The sequence below is a fragment of the Scyliorhinus canicula genome, chromosome 2, assembly GCF_902713615.1.
Source record: "Scyliorhinus canicula chromosome 2, sScyCan1.1, whole genome shotgun sequence".
In the NCBI taxonomy this organism is placed as follows: domain Eukaryota; kingdom Metazoa; phylum Chordata; class Chondrichthyes; order Carcharhiniformes; family Scyliorhinidae; genus Scyliorhinus; species Scyliorhinus canicula.
The window spans coordinates 14,872,692-14,889,652 of NC_052147.1; the positions used below are offsets into that span (position 1 = coordinate 14,872,692).

At 50.4% G+C, this 16,961-nt stretch overlaps 1 protein-coding gene across 2 annotated transcripts in view; it reads right to left on the minus strand.

The window, feature by feature from the left end:
• The window catches only part of ak7b (adenylate kinase 7b), a 118,992-nt gene that overhangs the window by 14,110 nt on the left and 87,921 nt on the right, over window positions 1-16,961 (minus strand). The window contains exons 14-15 of one of the 2 annotated variants that reach the window (XM_038773913.1): window positions 15,873-15,941; window positions 14,172-14,369 (exon numbers count right to left, since the gene is read on the minus strand). In XM_038773913.1, the coding sequence (XP_038629841.1) occupies window positions 14,172-14,369; window positions 15,873-15,941 (267 nt within the window). Of the gene's footprint in view, window positions 1-14,171; window positions 14,370-15,872; window positions 15,945-16,961 lie in introns of both variants that reach the window. The other variant, XM_038773908.1, reaches the window with a different exon arrangement.

Here is a 16,961-nt window from a genome sequence, read left to right on the forward strand (position 1 = left end):
GCTCCACAAGCCGAGATAGATTGAGCCTGTGTAGGGCATCCCAGTTCCTAGCCACCTGTATACCTAGGTAACGAAAGCTCCTCTCCACCATCTTGAGCAGGAGCTCTCTCAGTCTCTCCTCCTGACCCCTAGCGTGGATTACAGCTGACTTTTCCCCACGTTCAACTTGTATCCCGAGAAGCTCCCAAAGTCCCTTAGGATCCGCATGACCTCCCCCATCCCCTCTATCGAGTCCGAGATATACAATAGCAGGTCGTCTGCATAGAGTGAAACCCAGTGCTCCTTCCCTCCCCCGACCATCCCACTCCAGTTTCTTGAAGTCCTCAGCGCTATGGCCAACGGCTCAATTGCCAGGGCAAATAGTAGCGTCCCTCGGGGCAGCCTAAAATACTCCGACCTCAGCCGGTTCGTGGACACACTTGCTACGGGGGCCTGATACAGTAGCTTGACCCACCCTATGAATCCCTCACCAAATCCAAACCTACCTAACGCTTACCACAGGTACTCCCATTCCACCTGGTCAATGGCTTTCTCTGCATCCATTGCAGGCACTACTTCTGCATCCCCTCCTTCTGAGGGCATCATGATAATGTTTCGGAGCCTCCTCACATTTGTGTTCAATTGCCTGCCCTTGACAAAACCTGTCTGATCCTCATCAATCACTCCCAGGATACCGTGGGCAGCACGGTAGCATGGTGGTTAGCATCAATGCTTCACAGCTCCAGGGTCCCAGGTTCGATTCCCGGTGGGTCACTGTCTGTGCGGAGTCTGCACGTCCTCCCCGTGTGTGCGTGGGTTTCCTCCGGGTGCTCCGGTTTCCTCCCACAGTCCAAAGATGTGCGGGTTAGGTGAATTGGCCATGATAAATTGCCCGTAGTGTCCTAAAAAGTAAGGTTAAGGGGGGGGTTGTTGGGTTACGGGTATAGGGTGGATACGTGGGTTTGAGTAGGGTGATCATTGCTCGGCACAACATCGAGGGCCAAAGGGCCTGTTCTGTGCTGTACTGTTCTATGACACAGTCCTCTATTCTAGTAGCCAGAATTTTAGCCAGCAGTTTGGCATCCACGTTCAGGAGCAATATCGGTCTGCAGGACCCACATTGAAGCGGATCCTTCTCCCTCTTCAAAATGAGCGAGATCAAAGCCTGCAACATTGTCGGGGGGAGGGTTCCTCTCTCCTTTGCCTCGTTAAAGGTTCTTAGCAGGAGTGGGCTCAGCAGCTCCGAGCATTTCTTGTAGAATTCTACAGGGAAGCCATCCGGACCCGGGGCCTTGCCCAACTGCATACTTTCTAGGCCCTTAACTATCTACTCCAACTCAATCGGGCCCCTAGTCCTTCCACCAGCTCTTCGTCCACCCTTGGGAACCTCAATTGGTCCAGAAATTGCTTCATCCCTGCCCCCCCACCGGGGGCTCTGACTCGTACAGTTTACAATAAAACTCCTTGAAGATTTTGTTAATCTTCTCTGGGCTTCCTGCTGTGTTGTTCGTCGTGTCTTAATAAAGCTCGTAGTCTCAAAGTTGGAGAAGATGCTTTATTGTGAGTTTGTTCTGTCTTCAGAGCTTAACTTACGGCTGCCTCAATTGCTGCCTGCTTGTGTATCTGTGTCCTGCTACCAGTTCTGCCTTCCGTGAAGTGTGTCCTCACTTCCTGTCCCGGTGTATTTATAGCTCTCCCGTGCTCCCTCTAGTGCTTGCTCAGTTGTATTGCATCTACTTAGATCTACAATCACCACATCCCCCTTTTTTCTTTACATATTTTCTGTACATCGTTAAAGAAAATTGTACAAAACAGTTACTTATGATATGTGTATCCATACAAGTGATGGTGCTAGTGCATATTTTACAAAGCCAATTTATATTTATGAGTCCACTCTGAATAAAAACATTGTCCAAACTTGATGAATTTGTTCACTGAGTTTTTTCTTTTGTTGTTGTTGACGTGGTGAATGTTGTCGGTGTTCTTGTTATTTTAAGTAACCAATGCGTCATCCCGAGGTGTTTGCATGGTCGAACCACTGATGTTGACTGACATGGACTTTTTTCTGTGCTTGTGGTATCGATTTATTATGTCATCTGCCTTGAAAGCTGGTGTGCTTGCTTGTTCTGGAGCAGATGTGAGTTTGTGCGATTCGTTGTCATCCCATGGCATGTTTGTAGTCTTGTCATTGTTTTGCAGTGTGCTGTGGCATTGTCCTTCATGTGCAGAGTTGTACCATTTTGTACAAGTCGTTGTTTCATTGCTGTTGTTTCTGTCGTTCCTGTCTTTGTCGTTTTCGTTGCCGTTCTTGTTGCTGTTTTTGTCGTTTCTGTCTTTGTTGTTGTCGCTATCTTTGTTATGCTTCCTGTTGGTTCTGTTGTTCTTCTTGTAGTTTTTGTCGTTGTGCTTGTAGTTGTTGTTGGTGCTGTTGTTCTTGTTTCTGCAGTGCTTCTTGCGATTTTTGTTGTTCTTATCACGCTTCATGTTTCTTATGTTCTTGCTGTTGTTGTTCTCGTTTCTGCTGTGCTTCTTTTGGCTTTTGTTTTTCTTGTTATGCTCAATGAGTGTCCCGTGTGGATAATTTGAGTCATTGTCACAGTTATTGGTGCGAGTGTCCTTTGTGGAATCTGTTACATTGAACGTTTCGTCTCGAGAATGGTGAGACTGATCTGATGTTGCATTGATGCTGGTGACATCAGTCATTTGTTGTGGATTAGATTCGTCGTCTTTGCTTTCTTGGTGCTCCTCTTCTGGAGTCAAATTCTTCACGATTTCATTCGCGGTCTCTCTGGACTCTTGGTGCTCCTCTTCCGGAGTCAAAATCTTCATGATTTCTGATGATGTGGTCTCACTGGACAATTGGTGCTCCTCTACCGGAGTCAAAACCTTCATGATTTCAATTGACGTGGTCTCTCTGGACTCTTGGCGCTCCTCTTCTGGAGTCAAAATCTTCATGGTTTCTGTTGATGTGGTCTCACTGGACTCTTGGTGCTCCTCTTCTGGAGTCAAAATCTGGATGGTTTCTATTGGCGTGGTCTCTCTGGACTCTTGGGTGGCCCTACTCTGTGCTTCTGTACAGACAAGCTGAGAACTGTCAGAGATAGTTTGACTGATCTAACTTTGCAATCTTCTGTTCACAGAGACAGCTTCATTCTTCTAACTTTGCAAGCTATTGTTCACAGAGGCAGCTTCACTGTTATAAATTTGCCGTTCTTGTTGCTGTTTTTGTCGTTTCTGTCTTTGTTATGCTTCTTGTTGGTTTTGTTGTTCTTCTTGTAGTTTAAAAATTTTTTTTAGAGTGCCCAATTCATTTTTTCCAATTAAGGGGCAATTTAGCATGGCCAATCCACCTAGCCTGCACATCTTTGGGTTGTGGGGGCGAAACCCACGCAAACACGGGGAGAATGTGCAAACTCCACACGGACAGTGACCCAGAGCCGGGATCTAACCTGGGACCTCGGCGCCGTGAGGCAGCAGGGCTAACCCACTGCGCCACTGTGCTGCCCCTTCTTGTAGTTTTTGTCGTTGAGCTTGTAGTTTTTGTTGGTGCTGTTGTTGTTCATGTTTCTGCAGTGCTTCTTGCGATTTTTGTTGTTCTTGTCGCGCTTCATGTTGCTTTTGTTCTTGCTGTTGTTGTTCTCGTTTCTGCTGTGCTTCTTTTGGCTTTTGTTTTTCTTGTTATGCTCAGTGAGTGTCCCGTGTGGATAATTTGAGTCTTTGCTTTCTTGGTGCTCCTTTTCTGGAGTCAAATTCTTCACGATTTCATTTGACGCGGTCTCTCTGGACTCTTGGTGCTCCTCTTCCGGATTCAAAATCTTCATGATTTCTGTTGATGTGGTCTCACAGGACTCTTGGTGCTCCTCTTCTGGAGTCAAAATCTGCATGGTTTCTGTTGATGTGGTCTCACTGGACTCTTGGGTGGCCCTATTCTGTGCTTCTGTACAGACAAGCTGAGAACTGTCAGTCTCGCTGTGATCCTGTACCTCCTGTATGTCGAGTGTGATCACCTTGTCACTGTTTTTGCATGCAGTGGGTATATGTACATTGTCGTCTTCTTGATTATTTGAGCTTGGTAGACTTTCATAGTCTGCTTGCGGTTGCTCAGATACGGCGAGTTGACCTTCATGGTCTTGTTCATGCATGGTGTTCGCCAGGGAGTGTTTGCTTGCTTCCTTTTTGGAGTCTTTCATCACTCTCACTGTGGAGCCTGTCATCGCTCTCTCTGTGGAGTTTTTCTGTGCTCTCTGTGTGGCGTCGTCTTCGTCGTGGGTATTGCTGTCATCCAATGTATCGACGATCTGCCACTGCACCATGGTGTTGGGTTCATCTACCACGAGTAGATTCGTGTTGAGCTTTGCGACCGTGTCGCTGATGCTGTGATCAGCATATCCGAATAACTCAGCCTTGTCTGAGTAGTATTCTTCGAAAAACAAATCATCTTGGTTGGATTCATCTACCACGAGTAGATTCTTGTTGAGCTTTGCGACCGTGTCGCTGATGCTGTGATCAGCATATCCGAATAACTCAGCCATGTCTGAGTAGTATTCTTCGAAAAACAAATCATCTTTTTTTGTTTCGGATTTCTTTTTGTTCTCTTCACTTTGGGTGGTGCCGACTGCTTTTTTCAGGGTGCTGTGCGAGTTGTTTTCAACTGTTGGTTTAAGTTCAGGCGTTTTTTTGTCTTCTGAGGCAAGAAAGTTTGGTTTTACCGCTTTAAGTATCTTGTTTTCAATTATCGGGCATTTCCCTTTTAAGTAGGCGTGGTCCGGATGCTCAGACGTCATGACGCTCGTGACGTCATGCGTAGGAATGAATTGCGCATGCGCAAATCGGCCTTCCTTTACTGTGTGGTTTTGTGTCCGCTGCGCATGCGCGGCTTGCGCATGACGATCCGCGACCAAAACGTTTTGAGACCACGCATGTGCGGCTTGCGCATGCGCATAACGATCAGCAACACAAACTTTTTTAAACTGCGCATGCGCGGCTGGCGCATGCGCAGAACGATAAACGGGTGATTGTAACTGCGCATGCGGGGCTTCTGTTTCCTGCGCATGCGCAGACGCAGATTTTAGTTCTTTGTCTGCCCGAGACTGTAAAATGTGGTCGGACGCCATTTTATCGTGGATTTCAGCGTTTTTTATTTCTGAAAGTTGTAAGTTACCTTTTCCTTTCGATCTGGACTGGATTTCAGCGTTTTGGCTTTGTGAAAAATTCAAGTTATTTCTTCTTTTTGATCTGTACTTTTCACTGGCGATTTCTTGTTCTTTTAGTGATTGTTTGAGTTTTGCATCACTCATTCTCTATGCAGTTTGGCCTCTGAGCATACCGTGCTGTTCAAATTCCTTACAGTACTCTTCAAATTTGTTTAGTATTGTTTGTAAGTTGTTGCTATCTTCATCTTTTGAGTATTTAAATCCATTATATACTTTCCTAGCTTCATGTCCTGCGATGAGCACTGCTATTTTAATTTCGTCTGAGGCTACTGCTGCATCATTAGCTATGATATATAAATCGAACATTTGTTTAAACATTTTCCAGACACTTCTTACATTGTCGGTCGTGTCCAGCTGAGGTGGGGTTCCAAGCCACATCCTCAAATAAGCAATGTCTTCCCAAGTCCAATGTCCAGTAGGAGATTTCCATGCCATTTTGTTCTTTCTGTATCTGCAGCTGAGTTGTCCTGTAGTAAGTGTCTGAAGCCACTCTTGGTACCATGTGTTGTTCCTCGTGTCTTAATAAAGCTCGTAGTCTCAAAGTTGGAGAAGATGCTTTATTGTGAGTTTGTTCTGTCTTCAGAGCTTAATTTACGGCTACCTCAATTGCTGCCTGCTTGTGTGTCTGTGTCCTGCTACCAGTTCTGCCTTCCATGAAGTGTGTCCTCACTTCCTGTCCCGGTGTATTTATCGCTCTCCAGTGCTCCCTCTAGTGCTTGCTCAGTTGTATTGCATCTACTCAGATCTACAATCACCACACCTGCCTTAGCCCTCACTCCCCAGATCTCCCTGGCTGTCCCTCTCCTGCGGAGTTGGTGTGGCAGCATCCTGTTTGCTTTCTCCCCATACTCGTAGACTGCCCCTTTCACCTTCCTCAGCTGCGCCTCCGCCTTCCCAGTGGTCAGCAGATCGAACTCCGCCTGCAGTCTCCGGTGCTCCTTTAGCAACCCCTCCTCGGGGGTCTCCGTGTACTTCCTATCAACTCTGAGTATCTCTCCCACCAGCCTCTTCCTCTCCGCCCTCTCCCTCTTCTCTCTGTGGGACCAAATAGAAATCAACTCCCCTCTAATAACTTCCTTCATAGCCTCCCAGACCGTTGTTGCTGTTACCTCCCCTGTGTCGTTTGTTGTCACATAGTTTTGGATGCTCCTCCTTATCTGCCCACAAACCTCTTCATCCGCTAGCAGTCCCACATCTAGTATCCAGAGAGTACGCTGCCCTCCCTCTGCCCCCAGTCGCACGTCCACCCATGGTCTGAGACCGCAATGGCCGAATACTCGACCCCCTCCACCCTCGGGATTAGCGCACTGCTCAACACAAAAAAGTCAATCCAAGAGTACACTTTGTGAACATGGAAGAAAAATTAGAACTCCTTCGCCCTTGGCCGCGCGAATCTCCTGGGTCCACACCCCCCCATCTGGTCCATGAACTCTCTCAGGGCCCTGGCTGCTGCTGGTCTCTTTTCCGACATGGACTTAGATCGGTCCAAAGCCGGATCCAGGACTGTGTTGAAGTCCCCCCCATAATCAAATTACTTGACTCCAAGTCCGGGATTTTACCCAACATGCACCTCATGAATTCCACATCAACCCAGTTCGGGGCATAGTTGTTCAGTAACACCACCCGGGCCCCCTGTAGCTTGCCACTCACCATTATGTACCTGCCCCCCCCTTGTCTGCCGCGATGCTCCCTGCTTCAAACGCCACCCGTTTACTAACCAGGATTGCCACCCCTCTGGTCTTCGAGTCCAGCCCCGAATGGAACACCTGGCCCATCCATCCCCTCCTTAACCTCGTTTGGTCAGCGAGTTTAAAGTGCGTCTCCTGAAGCATAGCTACGTCCGCCTTTAATCCCTTTAAGTGATAGAACACGCGGGCCCTTTTGACCGGCCCGTTGAGACACCTCACATTCCACGTGATCAGCCTGGACTGCGGGGAGGGGGGTTGACCCCCCCCGCCGGCTAGCCATCTCCTTCTTTCGGCCAGCCACCTGCCCGCGCCACCTGCTCGCTCCAGCGCTCCGGCTGGAGGCCCCCCAACCCGACTCTCGATCCGTACCCAAAAGTTGGCTCCCCTTCATTCAGCAAAGCAGCGCCCCATCCCTCCCCCCCAGCCCCCCAATCTTAATCCCCCCTGCCAAGCACCCACTCAGCACTGATTTCCCCCCATTACGCCTCCGTAAGTCAGCTGACCCATGCTGACCCTGGCCGCTCCCGCCTTTATCCCCAATCTTACCGTAGTCTCCTCTTTCGGGTCCTCAACCTCCCCTCCCCCAAAGGGTAAGAGAGCAAGTGCCATCCACATTCTTCCCATAAAATGAGAAGCACAACCCGTCCGGCGTATCAAAGTAGTGGTGCCTGTCCTGGTACGTTACCCAGAGCCTCGCCGGATACAGCTGCCCGAACTTCACCCCTTTGCTGTAGAGGACCGCCTTAGCCCGGTTGAATCCCGCACGCCTCATGGCCAATTCAGCTCCCAGGTCCTGGTATATCCAAATCTTGCAGTTCTCCTACTTACTGCTCCGCTCCTTCTTTGCCCAGCGCAAGACACGCTCCCTGCCTGTGAAGCAATGGAACCTTATCACCAAGGCCCTTGGTGGTTCATTCGCCCTAGGCCTCCTCGCGAGGACTCTGTGCGCCCTGTCCAGTTCCAAAGGGCACGGGAAGGCCCCCGCGCCCATCAGCGTCCCCAGCATTGTAGTCACATATGTGCTCGCGTCCGCCCCCTCCGCACCTTCAGGGAGGCCCAGAATCCGCAGGTTTTGACTCTTAGACGTATACTCTAGGTCATCCAGTCTCTCCTGCCATCTCTTGTGCAGGGCCTCATGCGCCTCCACCCTGACCGCCAGGCCCAGGATCTCATCCTCACTGTCAGATACCTTTCTCTCCACCTCTTTGATCGCCTGCTCCTGTACCTTCTGAACCTCCACCATCCTTTCCATGGAGGCCTTCATAGGGGCTAGCATGTGTTTTCAGCTTTGCGAAGCAGCTTCTCAAAACCTCTTGCTGCTTTCTCGACCACTGGGCCCACGCTGTTTGGCCGCCATTTTGTCTTCCTGGACCCGTTCAGCTCGCTTCCCTGCAATCGCTCTCTTGACGGCCCCATTCCTGGTTCCCTCCATGCAGCAGTGAGGGGAATCTCTCCAGCGTCTCCTGCCACGCCGGGAATCACCGCCAAAGTGCCGATACTGCTCCGTTGAAGGGCCCAAATATCCGATCTCGGCGGGAGCTGCCGTGTGCGCGGCCTAGTCGGACATGGCCGCAATCGGAAGTCGTCCCGAGTGATGTTAACGTCTCCTGGTTCAGACTTCCATCTTGACATTGCTAAGTTGATAGGACAACTTTTTTTTTTTGAAAAAATTTATATTCAACAACAAAAACAGTAACCCCTCCCTTCCAATACAAAAACAATAAATTAACAAGAAAAATAAATAAGCATAAAACCATGAGAGCAAAACCCCCATAACAAACCTGTAGCCCTCCCTCTCCCCCGCCCCCCCCCCTCCCCCCCCGGGTTGCTGCTGAAGTATTTTTTAATAAATGTTTTTATTGGGTTTTTGAACAAGGTATAATTTATATTATGTACACAGAATAAGAAACATATATATATACACATATTTAGAGGAGAAGGGCACACCCCAACATAAAAAATATATAATAAAATATGAAATAGAATAACTGGTGGGGTATTGTGCACCAGCTCGACAGCGGCAGCTCTGTACACCTGGCAAAATTACCCACACCATGTAAGTAGGCGACTGCCTGCCGGGGGGGGGGGGGGGCACACACACATTTGTGTGTCGGGGAGAAAATCACAGTGTGCGATATTTGGCTGTGCTGTGTGTTGTTGTCGTCCGCCCCTCCCGGACGGGTCTCGCTGCCGTCCCACGCTCGACCCCGCTTCTGCCGCTCCTCCCGTCCTCCATCTCCATTCTCCTCGTTCCCCGCTCCTGGATGTGTCATGTACGTTTTGGCATCCCGTGTCCTCCCTCCGGCTCCCGCTTCCCTGCCCCCGCCCCATCCCGCCGGCCCTCCTCTCCCGTCCCCTCCCTCTCCACGGTTCGCCTCCCCCTCCCCAGGTTTAGCTGTCTTCCCCCCCCCCCCCCCCCGGTGGTTCGCCCCTCCCTCCTCAGGTTTAGCCGTCCCCCCCTCCCGCCTCCCAGTCCATCTCTCCCCTCCATGCCCCGGCTACCTTCCCCCGATTCCCGACCATTTTCCCCTGATTCTTGGCCAATCGGCTATTCTTCCTCTTGTTCGTTGGCCACAAACAGGTCCCGGAACAGTTGCGTGAATGGCTCCCACGTTCTGTGGAAGCCGTCGTCTGACCCTCGGATGGAGAATTTGATTTTCTCCATTTGGAGAGATTCCGAGAGGTCGGACAGCCAGTCTGCAGCTCTGGATGGTGCTGATGACCGCCAGCCAAACAGGATTCTACGGCAGGCGATCAGGGAGGCAAAGGCAAGGGCGTCCGCCCTCCTCCCCAGGAATAGATCTGGTTGGTCCGAGACCCCGAAGACCGCCACTTTCGGGCATGGCTCCACCCTCACCCCCACCACTTTGGACATGGCCTTGAAGAAGGCTGTCCAGTACTCCACGAGTCTGGGGCAAGACCAGAACATGTGGGCGTGGTTGGCCGGGCCTCTTTGGCACCCTTCACATCTATCCTCCACCTCCGGGAAGAACCTACTCATACGGGTTCTTGTTAAGTAGGCTCTATGTACCACTTTTAGTTGCGTCAGGCTGAGCCTTGCGCACGTGGCGGTTGAGTTGACCCTATGTAGTGCCTCGCTCCAGAGTCCCCACCCTATCTCAATCACCAGGTCCTCCTCCCATTTCTTTCTTGTTGCGTCCAGTACGGTGTCGGCCCTTTCTACCAGTCGGTCATACATGTCGCTACAGTTCCCTTTATCTAGGATACTTGCGTCCAGTAGGTCTTCCAGTAGTGTCTGTTGTGGGTACGTCCTTGTCTCCTTTTGTAAGAAGTTTTTGAACTGCAGATACCGTAGCTCGTTCCCCCTGGCTAGCCAAAATTTCTCTGTCAGTTCGTCCAGTGTTCGTGAGCGATCCTGCCGTCCATGTATAGGCCCCTGACTGTCAGTGTCCCTCCGTCCTGCCTCCACCTTTTGAAGGTGGCGTCAGTCAGTGCTGGTGTGAACCTATGGTTGTTGCAGATGGGAGCCTTGTCCGACATTTTGGTCAGGCCAAATTGCTGCCGCAGTTGGTTCCAGGATTAGAGGGTGGCTGTCACCACCGGGCTGCTGGAGTGTTTTTTGGGTGGGGATGGGAGTGCTGCCGTGGCGAGGGCCCGGAGGGAGATCCCCACGCAGGAGGCCTCCTCCGCACGCACCCACTCGGCTTCTGGCTCCTGGATCCATCCCCTTACTCGCTCGGCTGTTGCCGCCCAGTGGTACAATTGTAGATTCGGGAGGGCTAGCCCCACCCTGGATTTTGTTTTTTGAAAGACCTTCTTTGGGATCCTCGCATTTTTACCCCCCCCCCCCCCCCCCCCCCCCATACGAACGGCATGATTAGTTTGTCCAGCGCTTTGAAAAAGGCCTTGGGGATGTAGATCGGGATGGATCTAAACAGGAAGAGGAACCTGGGCAGTACGTTCATTTTGATCGTCTGGACTCTCCCCGCGAGAGAGAGTGGGAGTGTGTTCCATCTTTGCAGGTCCTTTTTTACTTCCTCCATCAGACTGGTGAGGTTCCATTTGTGGATCCCTTTCCTGTCATGGGTTATTTGGATCCCCAGGTAGCGGAATTTGTGTTGGACTTGTTTGAACGGCAGCCCCTTGCGGGTGCACTGGGAAGATCTCGCTTTTGCTCATGTTGAGTTTGTAGCCCGAGAAGGCTCCAAACTCTTTCAGGAGGGCAATGATTCCGTCCATGCTGCGCTGTGGGTCCGAGATGTAGAGGAGCAGGTCATCTGCATAGAGTGAGACTCTGTGCTCTCTCCCTCCCCTTCTGATCCCCCTCCAACTTTTTGCTGCCCTGAGCACGATAGCTAGCGGTTTGATCGCTAGGGCGAACAGCAGCAGGGACATTGGGCATCCTTGTCTGATTCCCATGTGCAGCTGGAAGTATTGGGAGTTGGTATTGTTGGTCCGTACACTCGCCATGGGAGCATTGTATAGGAGCTTTACCCAAGAGGTGAACCCTGTTCCAAGCCCGAACCGCTCCAGTACCTCTATGAGGTATTTCCATTTGACTCTGTCGAAGGCCTTTTCTGCGTCCAGGGAGACGATCACCTCTTGTGTTATCTCCCCGGAGGGGGTCATTATCACGTTCAGCAGGCCCCTGATGTTCGAGGTAAGCTGTCTACCTTTGACGAAGCCCGTCTGGTCCTCTGTGACCACCTCAGGTACACAGTCCTCTAGCCTTTTGGCTAGGATTTTGGCCAGTATTTTGGCGTCTGCGTTCAGCAGTGAGATGGGTCTGTATAACCCACATTCCGTTGGGTCTTTGTCTTTCTTAGGTATCAGTGAGATAGAGGCCTGTGCTAGCGTGGGTGGCAGTGTGCCCCTAGCTAGCGAGTCTGTGAACATCTCCCGCAGGTGCGGGGCCAGCGCTGTCGCGAATATTTTGTAGAAGTCCGCCGGGAATCCGTCCGGTCCCGGCGCCTTCCCCATCTGCATGGAGCTAATGCTGTCCATGATCTCTCCCAGTGCTAGTGGTGCTTCCAGGTCCCGTTTTCTGCCCTCCCCCACGACTGGAATGTCCAGTCCATCAAGGAACCGTTTCATCCCAGCCTCCCCCCTTGGGGGCTCTGAGGTGTACAGCTCTTGGTATAAGGCCTTGAAGGTTTTGTTAATCTTCTCTGGTTCTGTTTCCCACGAGCCTCCGGTACCCCTGATTTGCGCAATTTCTCTGGTGGCTGCCTGCTTTCTCAGCTGGTGTGCCAACACGCGGCTGGCTTTGTCTCCGTACTCGTACAGGGTCCCGCGAGCCTGGCGGAGTTGGTGCACTGCTTTCCTGGTGGAGAGCAGGTCAAAGTTCCTTTGTAGTTCTTTTCTCTCCGCCAGGAGCTCTACGGTCGGGGCCTCGGAGTATTTACGGTCTGCCTCCAGTATGGAGTCGATCAGCCGCTGCCTAGCCACTCTTTCCTCCCTATCTCTTTGCGCTTTGAAGGCAATGATTTCTCCTCTTAGTACGGCTTTAGCGCTTCCCAGAACGTGGAGGGTGAGACCTCCCCGTTTTGGTTGTCCTCCGTGTACTCTGCTATGGCCCGCACTATCCTTTCGCTGAAGGCCTTGTCAGCTAGTAAGGCACCGTCCAACCTCCATGTGAGGCGCTGGGCCATTCCCGTCTCTAGCCGCACGTCCATGTAATGTGGAGCGTGGTCTGATACCACAATTGCGGAGTATTCCACTTTGTCTATCCCTGGAAGCACCGTTTTCCCCACCACAAAGAAGTCAATTCTGTTGTATAAGTTGTGTACTGGGGAGAAGAAGGAGAATTCTTTCTCCCCCGGGTGGGCGAACCTCCAGGGGTCCAATGCTCCCATCTGCTCCATAAAGTGACTGAGTTCCCTTGCCATGCTTGAGGTTTTCCCCGTTTTGGGGTTTGATCTGTCCATCTTTGGATCCTGTACACAGTTGAAGTCCCCGCCCCCATAATTAGTCGATGCGTCGCTATGTCCGGGATTTCTGCCATGGTCTTTTTGATGAAACTTGTGTCATCCCAGTTGGGCGCGTACACGTTGACTAGAACTACCGGTGCCCCATCCAGGGCCCCGCTGACCATGACATCCCCCCCCCCCCCGGTTCTGTAACCGTCTTTGTCGCCCTAAACATCGTCCTCTTGCCGATCAAGATCGCCACCCCCCTGGCCCTTGTCCCATAGCAGGAATGGTAGGTTTGTCCCACCCAGCTCTTTCTTACCCGCAGTTGGTCCTGCTCCCTCAGGTGCGTCTCTTGGAGGAAGACTATTTCGGCCCTCATATTTCTGAGGTGGGTGAGGACTCTGGATCTCTTCACTGGGCCGTTAAGTCCCCTTACGTTCCAGGTGACTCTTCTGGTGGGGGGCTCCTGCCCCCTCGCTCCTGTGGGATTAACCATACTTATCTGGTGGACGCGCCCTGCCTTCCGGGGTTTCCCTTTGTTAGGGGGCCGTCCAGGATGGCTGCTGTCGCTGTTCTCCCCATGCGGTCGGGTTTCCACTTGTCTCTGGGGCACCCGCCATGGCCGTCCACAGTGTGTCTGCCACGCGGGGAGTCCCCTGCACTCTGGGGTCTCCCTTCGCTCAAAGACCGTACTGGGTGGGTGCTTGCAGCGGTTCATTGTTTCGAGCCCTTGGTTGTGGCACTTTGTATCCCTGTTCCTTTTATAGCCTCTTTTGTCCCTCCTTCCCCCCCCCCCCCCCCCCCCCCGCCCCGTCTCTCCCTTTTCCCTCCTCCCCCGTATACCCCTCCTTTGCCCCTCTTTCCCCTATTCCTGTCCCCGTTTGCTCTCCCGACTTTGACGGGTGTTCCCCCCCATCCCCTGCCTGGCGCCTTCCCCCCTGTTGGGGGTGCGCTGCGGCCCTGCTTTGTTGCGTGCCCCCGGCACTAGCTTTCCTGCTAGTACGGTGGCCCCCCTCTCGGGGGTTATTGTCTCGCTTCTCCCCTGCCTGGCCTCTACGATTTTATGCCCGCTCTTGCCCCATCCTACCCTGCACCCCTCTCGCCTGCTCTCCCTTCTCCATTGCTCTCGTTCCCTCGTGCTGGGGCCTGGCCTCCCACCTGGAGCGGTCCCTCGGGCAGTGGTTTGTTCTTTGTTCTGGGTGTTCTTCATGGGGCGGGGTGGCCTGGCATTGCCTCGCCCTTTGAAATATTTTTGAGCACATAGCGTATCAAGGGACATGGGATAGGACAGGAAAGTGGAGTTAGCGTTGAAGTTCAACCACGATTTTAACGAATGCGAAGCACTCTCAAAGGGCCATATGGCCTACCCCTACTCATGTATCTTATGTTAGTCATTTTACTGACTCAATCAAGCTTACCAATGTGTATAGGATGAATCTCAATCTCATCAAAGTAATTAAGGAGTGTCTCATCTTCTGCATTTTGTTCCCTGAAATTGGCAAGATGGCGCATGAACCTATCTTGTGTATAATGGGTTCCAACAACAACGCTCTCTGGCAGGTTCAGGGCGCGATTCTTCAAGAATTCATCGGAGGCATCCAAAGAAAAGATGAACTCTGTGGAGAGAAAGCAACAGAGACTTCAATATGTGGTAGGTGGAGGTTCAGAAGAATACGGGTTTTTAAAAGTAAATTGGTGAGATTTTTTTGTAAGGGTGGATAGTAAGAGACTGGAAGGGATGTGGGTGATAATAGATTTAAGGAAGTAGTCAGATGTAGCCACGTTGATGATTGAGAGCTCAGGAGCAGAGAGAAGGTAAAGCTGATAGTGTGGTGATCTGTGTGGGCTTGAGAATTTTCATGTATGTGAAACTGAGTGAGGGTAGGCATGCAGGAAAGTCAGAGGAGAAGGGATGCACATTCTCCCCGTGTTTGCGTGGGTTTCGCCCCCACAACCCAAAGATGTGCAGGGTAGGTGGATTGGATACGCTAAATTGCCCCTTAATTGGAAAACATGAATTGGGCACTCTGAATTTTTTTTTTTAAAAGGGCGTAGGAAATTTTGGTGTAAGTGAATTCAACAAGGGTGAGGAAGCCCAGATGACAGGTTTAAATTTCAGTAAAGTTTAAATATTCTGGAGCTAGGGCCCACATGACTGGGACGAGGATGAGTAGGTTTTTTGTGTGCTAGGTGCTCAGGGAGCCCAGCGAACCACGCCCATATGTTTTGGGCGTGCCCAGCGCTGGGGGAGTTTTGGAAGGGGGTAGCAAGGACGGTGTCGAGGGTGGTGGGATCCAGGGTCAAGCCAGGCTGGGGACTCGCAATTTTTGGGGTTGCAGTGGAGCCGGGAGTGCAGGAGGCGAAAGAGGCCGTGTTCTGGCCTTTGCCTCCCTAGTAGCCCGGCGGAGGATTCTTCTTCAGTGGAAGGATGTGAGGCCCCCAAGCGTGGAGGCCTGGATTAATGATATGGCGGGGTTCATCAATTGGAGAAGGTGAATTTTGCCCTGAGGGGATCAGTCCAAAGGTTTTTTAGGCGGTGGCAGCCTTTCCTGGACTTCGGTAGGGAAATAGACCGGCAGCAGCAGCAACCGGGGGGGGGGGGGGGTTTGGATCGGGGGGACAGAGAACTGTGTACATGGGTCTGTGGGATGTGGCGGGTGTTATCTCTTTCCCTTTTGTTGTTGGGTGTTCTTTTGTTTTTCTTTTGTTTGTAGTTGCTTTTGAAGTTGGGTGGGAATTGTTCTTGGGGTGTTACCGCGGTTGTTTTGTTAATAGAGTTGAGTTGTTTATATTTTGTAAAAATTTCAATAAAAATTATTTTTAAAAAAAATATTCTGGAGCTTTCCTTGATTACCTTTGAGGGTCAGGCAGCTTCAAACAAATATTTCCCTTCGGAGCTGAGAGGAGGAATAAAATCCACTATGGGTTAGATCATAAATATGAAGAGGGCAAACCTGATTGGCCAAATGATCTTTTCACCCTCAACTCTATTAAATAGGACCACCAACAGATTGACTCCACAATTGAAGACAGTGGATTTTGCAAGATGCAAATGACAAAGAATAAAGCATGACTGAGATAGCTTTATAAAATCATAAATGCAATGAAATATTACTAACCGGGAGTAATCATTTTGTCATATTGTGGTACTTTGTTTATATTACTTTCTTCTTCTTCATCCTCTTCAACTGCTTTATAGAGTGAGAGAAAATAAGGATGAGTAAAGATACCGATTAATACAGATTCTAAAGAACACAGTGGTGTCTGTGCTGCTAGGACACTGAAATGTGCTGATTGGAATGTAGCTAATCAGGATTGAATGAAATCACTAATAATGTTCCACATATATATATGTGTTTTGCAAGGCAAGGTGACATTTGATATAGACTTATCATTTTGGAAGTTTTGTGTGACTATTTACCTCTCTCAGGAGACAAAATATATTGGGCATAGCCCACAATATTCCAATTTTCCTGTTCCTCAGAAATAAGAGTGCTCAATAGGTTGATGTTTTAAATTCATTCCACGCTTGACAATGCTTATAAACCCAGATCTCTAAGTAGCTCTTAAAAATCTTTATCCTACAAGTGTGTGAGGAATACAGTGTTACAATCCCAGCTGATGTGACTACTGAACAGTCAGGTACCAGAATGGTACTCAATAGACTGTAACTTTTATTTTTTGTTTAGAGACGTGGATGAACAGAGTCGCAGGACTGCCGATTAACTTTTAACAAGCAATTCCACTTCCTATGTCTAGTATCTCAGTACCTCCATATATTCATAGTCATCTTTAAATTAATTCGCTCATCCTTCCTTACAACAACATATCCTAGAGCAAATGAGCGTCCAGTAACTGTCCGTGTTTCAAAATATCCTGACGAATTATCATTACAATTATTTTATAAAGGGGCAATTTAGCGTGGTCATTCCACCTACCCTGCACACCTTTTGGGTTGTGGGGATGAGACCCACGCAGATACGGGGAGAATGTGCAAACTCCACACGGGCAGTTATCCGGGGCCAGGATAGAACCCCGGTCCTCAGCACCATGAGGCAGCAGTGCTAACCACTGTGCCACTGTGCTGCCCTCTGATAAATTATTATTGATCAGCATCCAATTACCCATTCACCAAGTTTCAAAATGTCCTGCAGAGAGTCCCCACTTTTGTTATGACCTCAGCTGATGTTACCGCTGGACAATCAGGG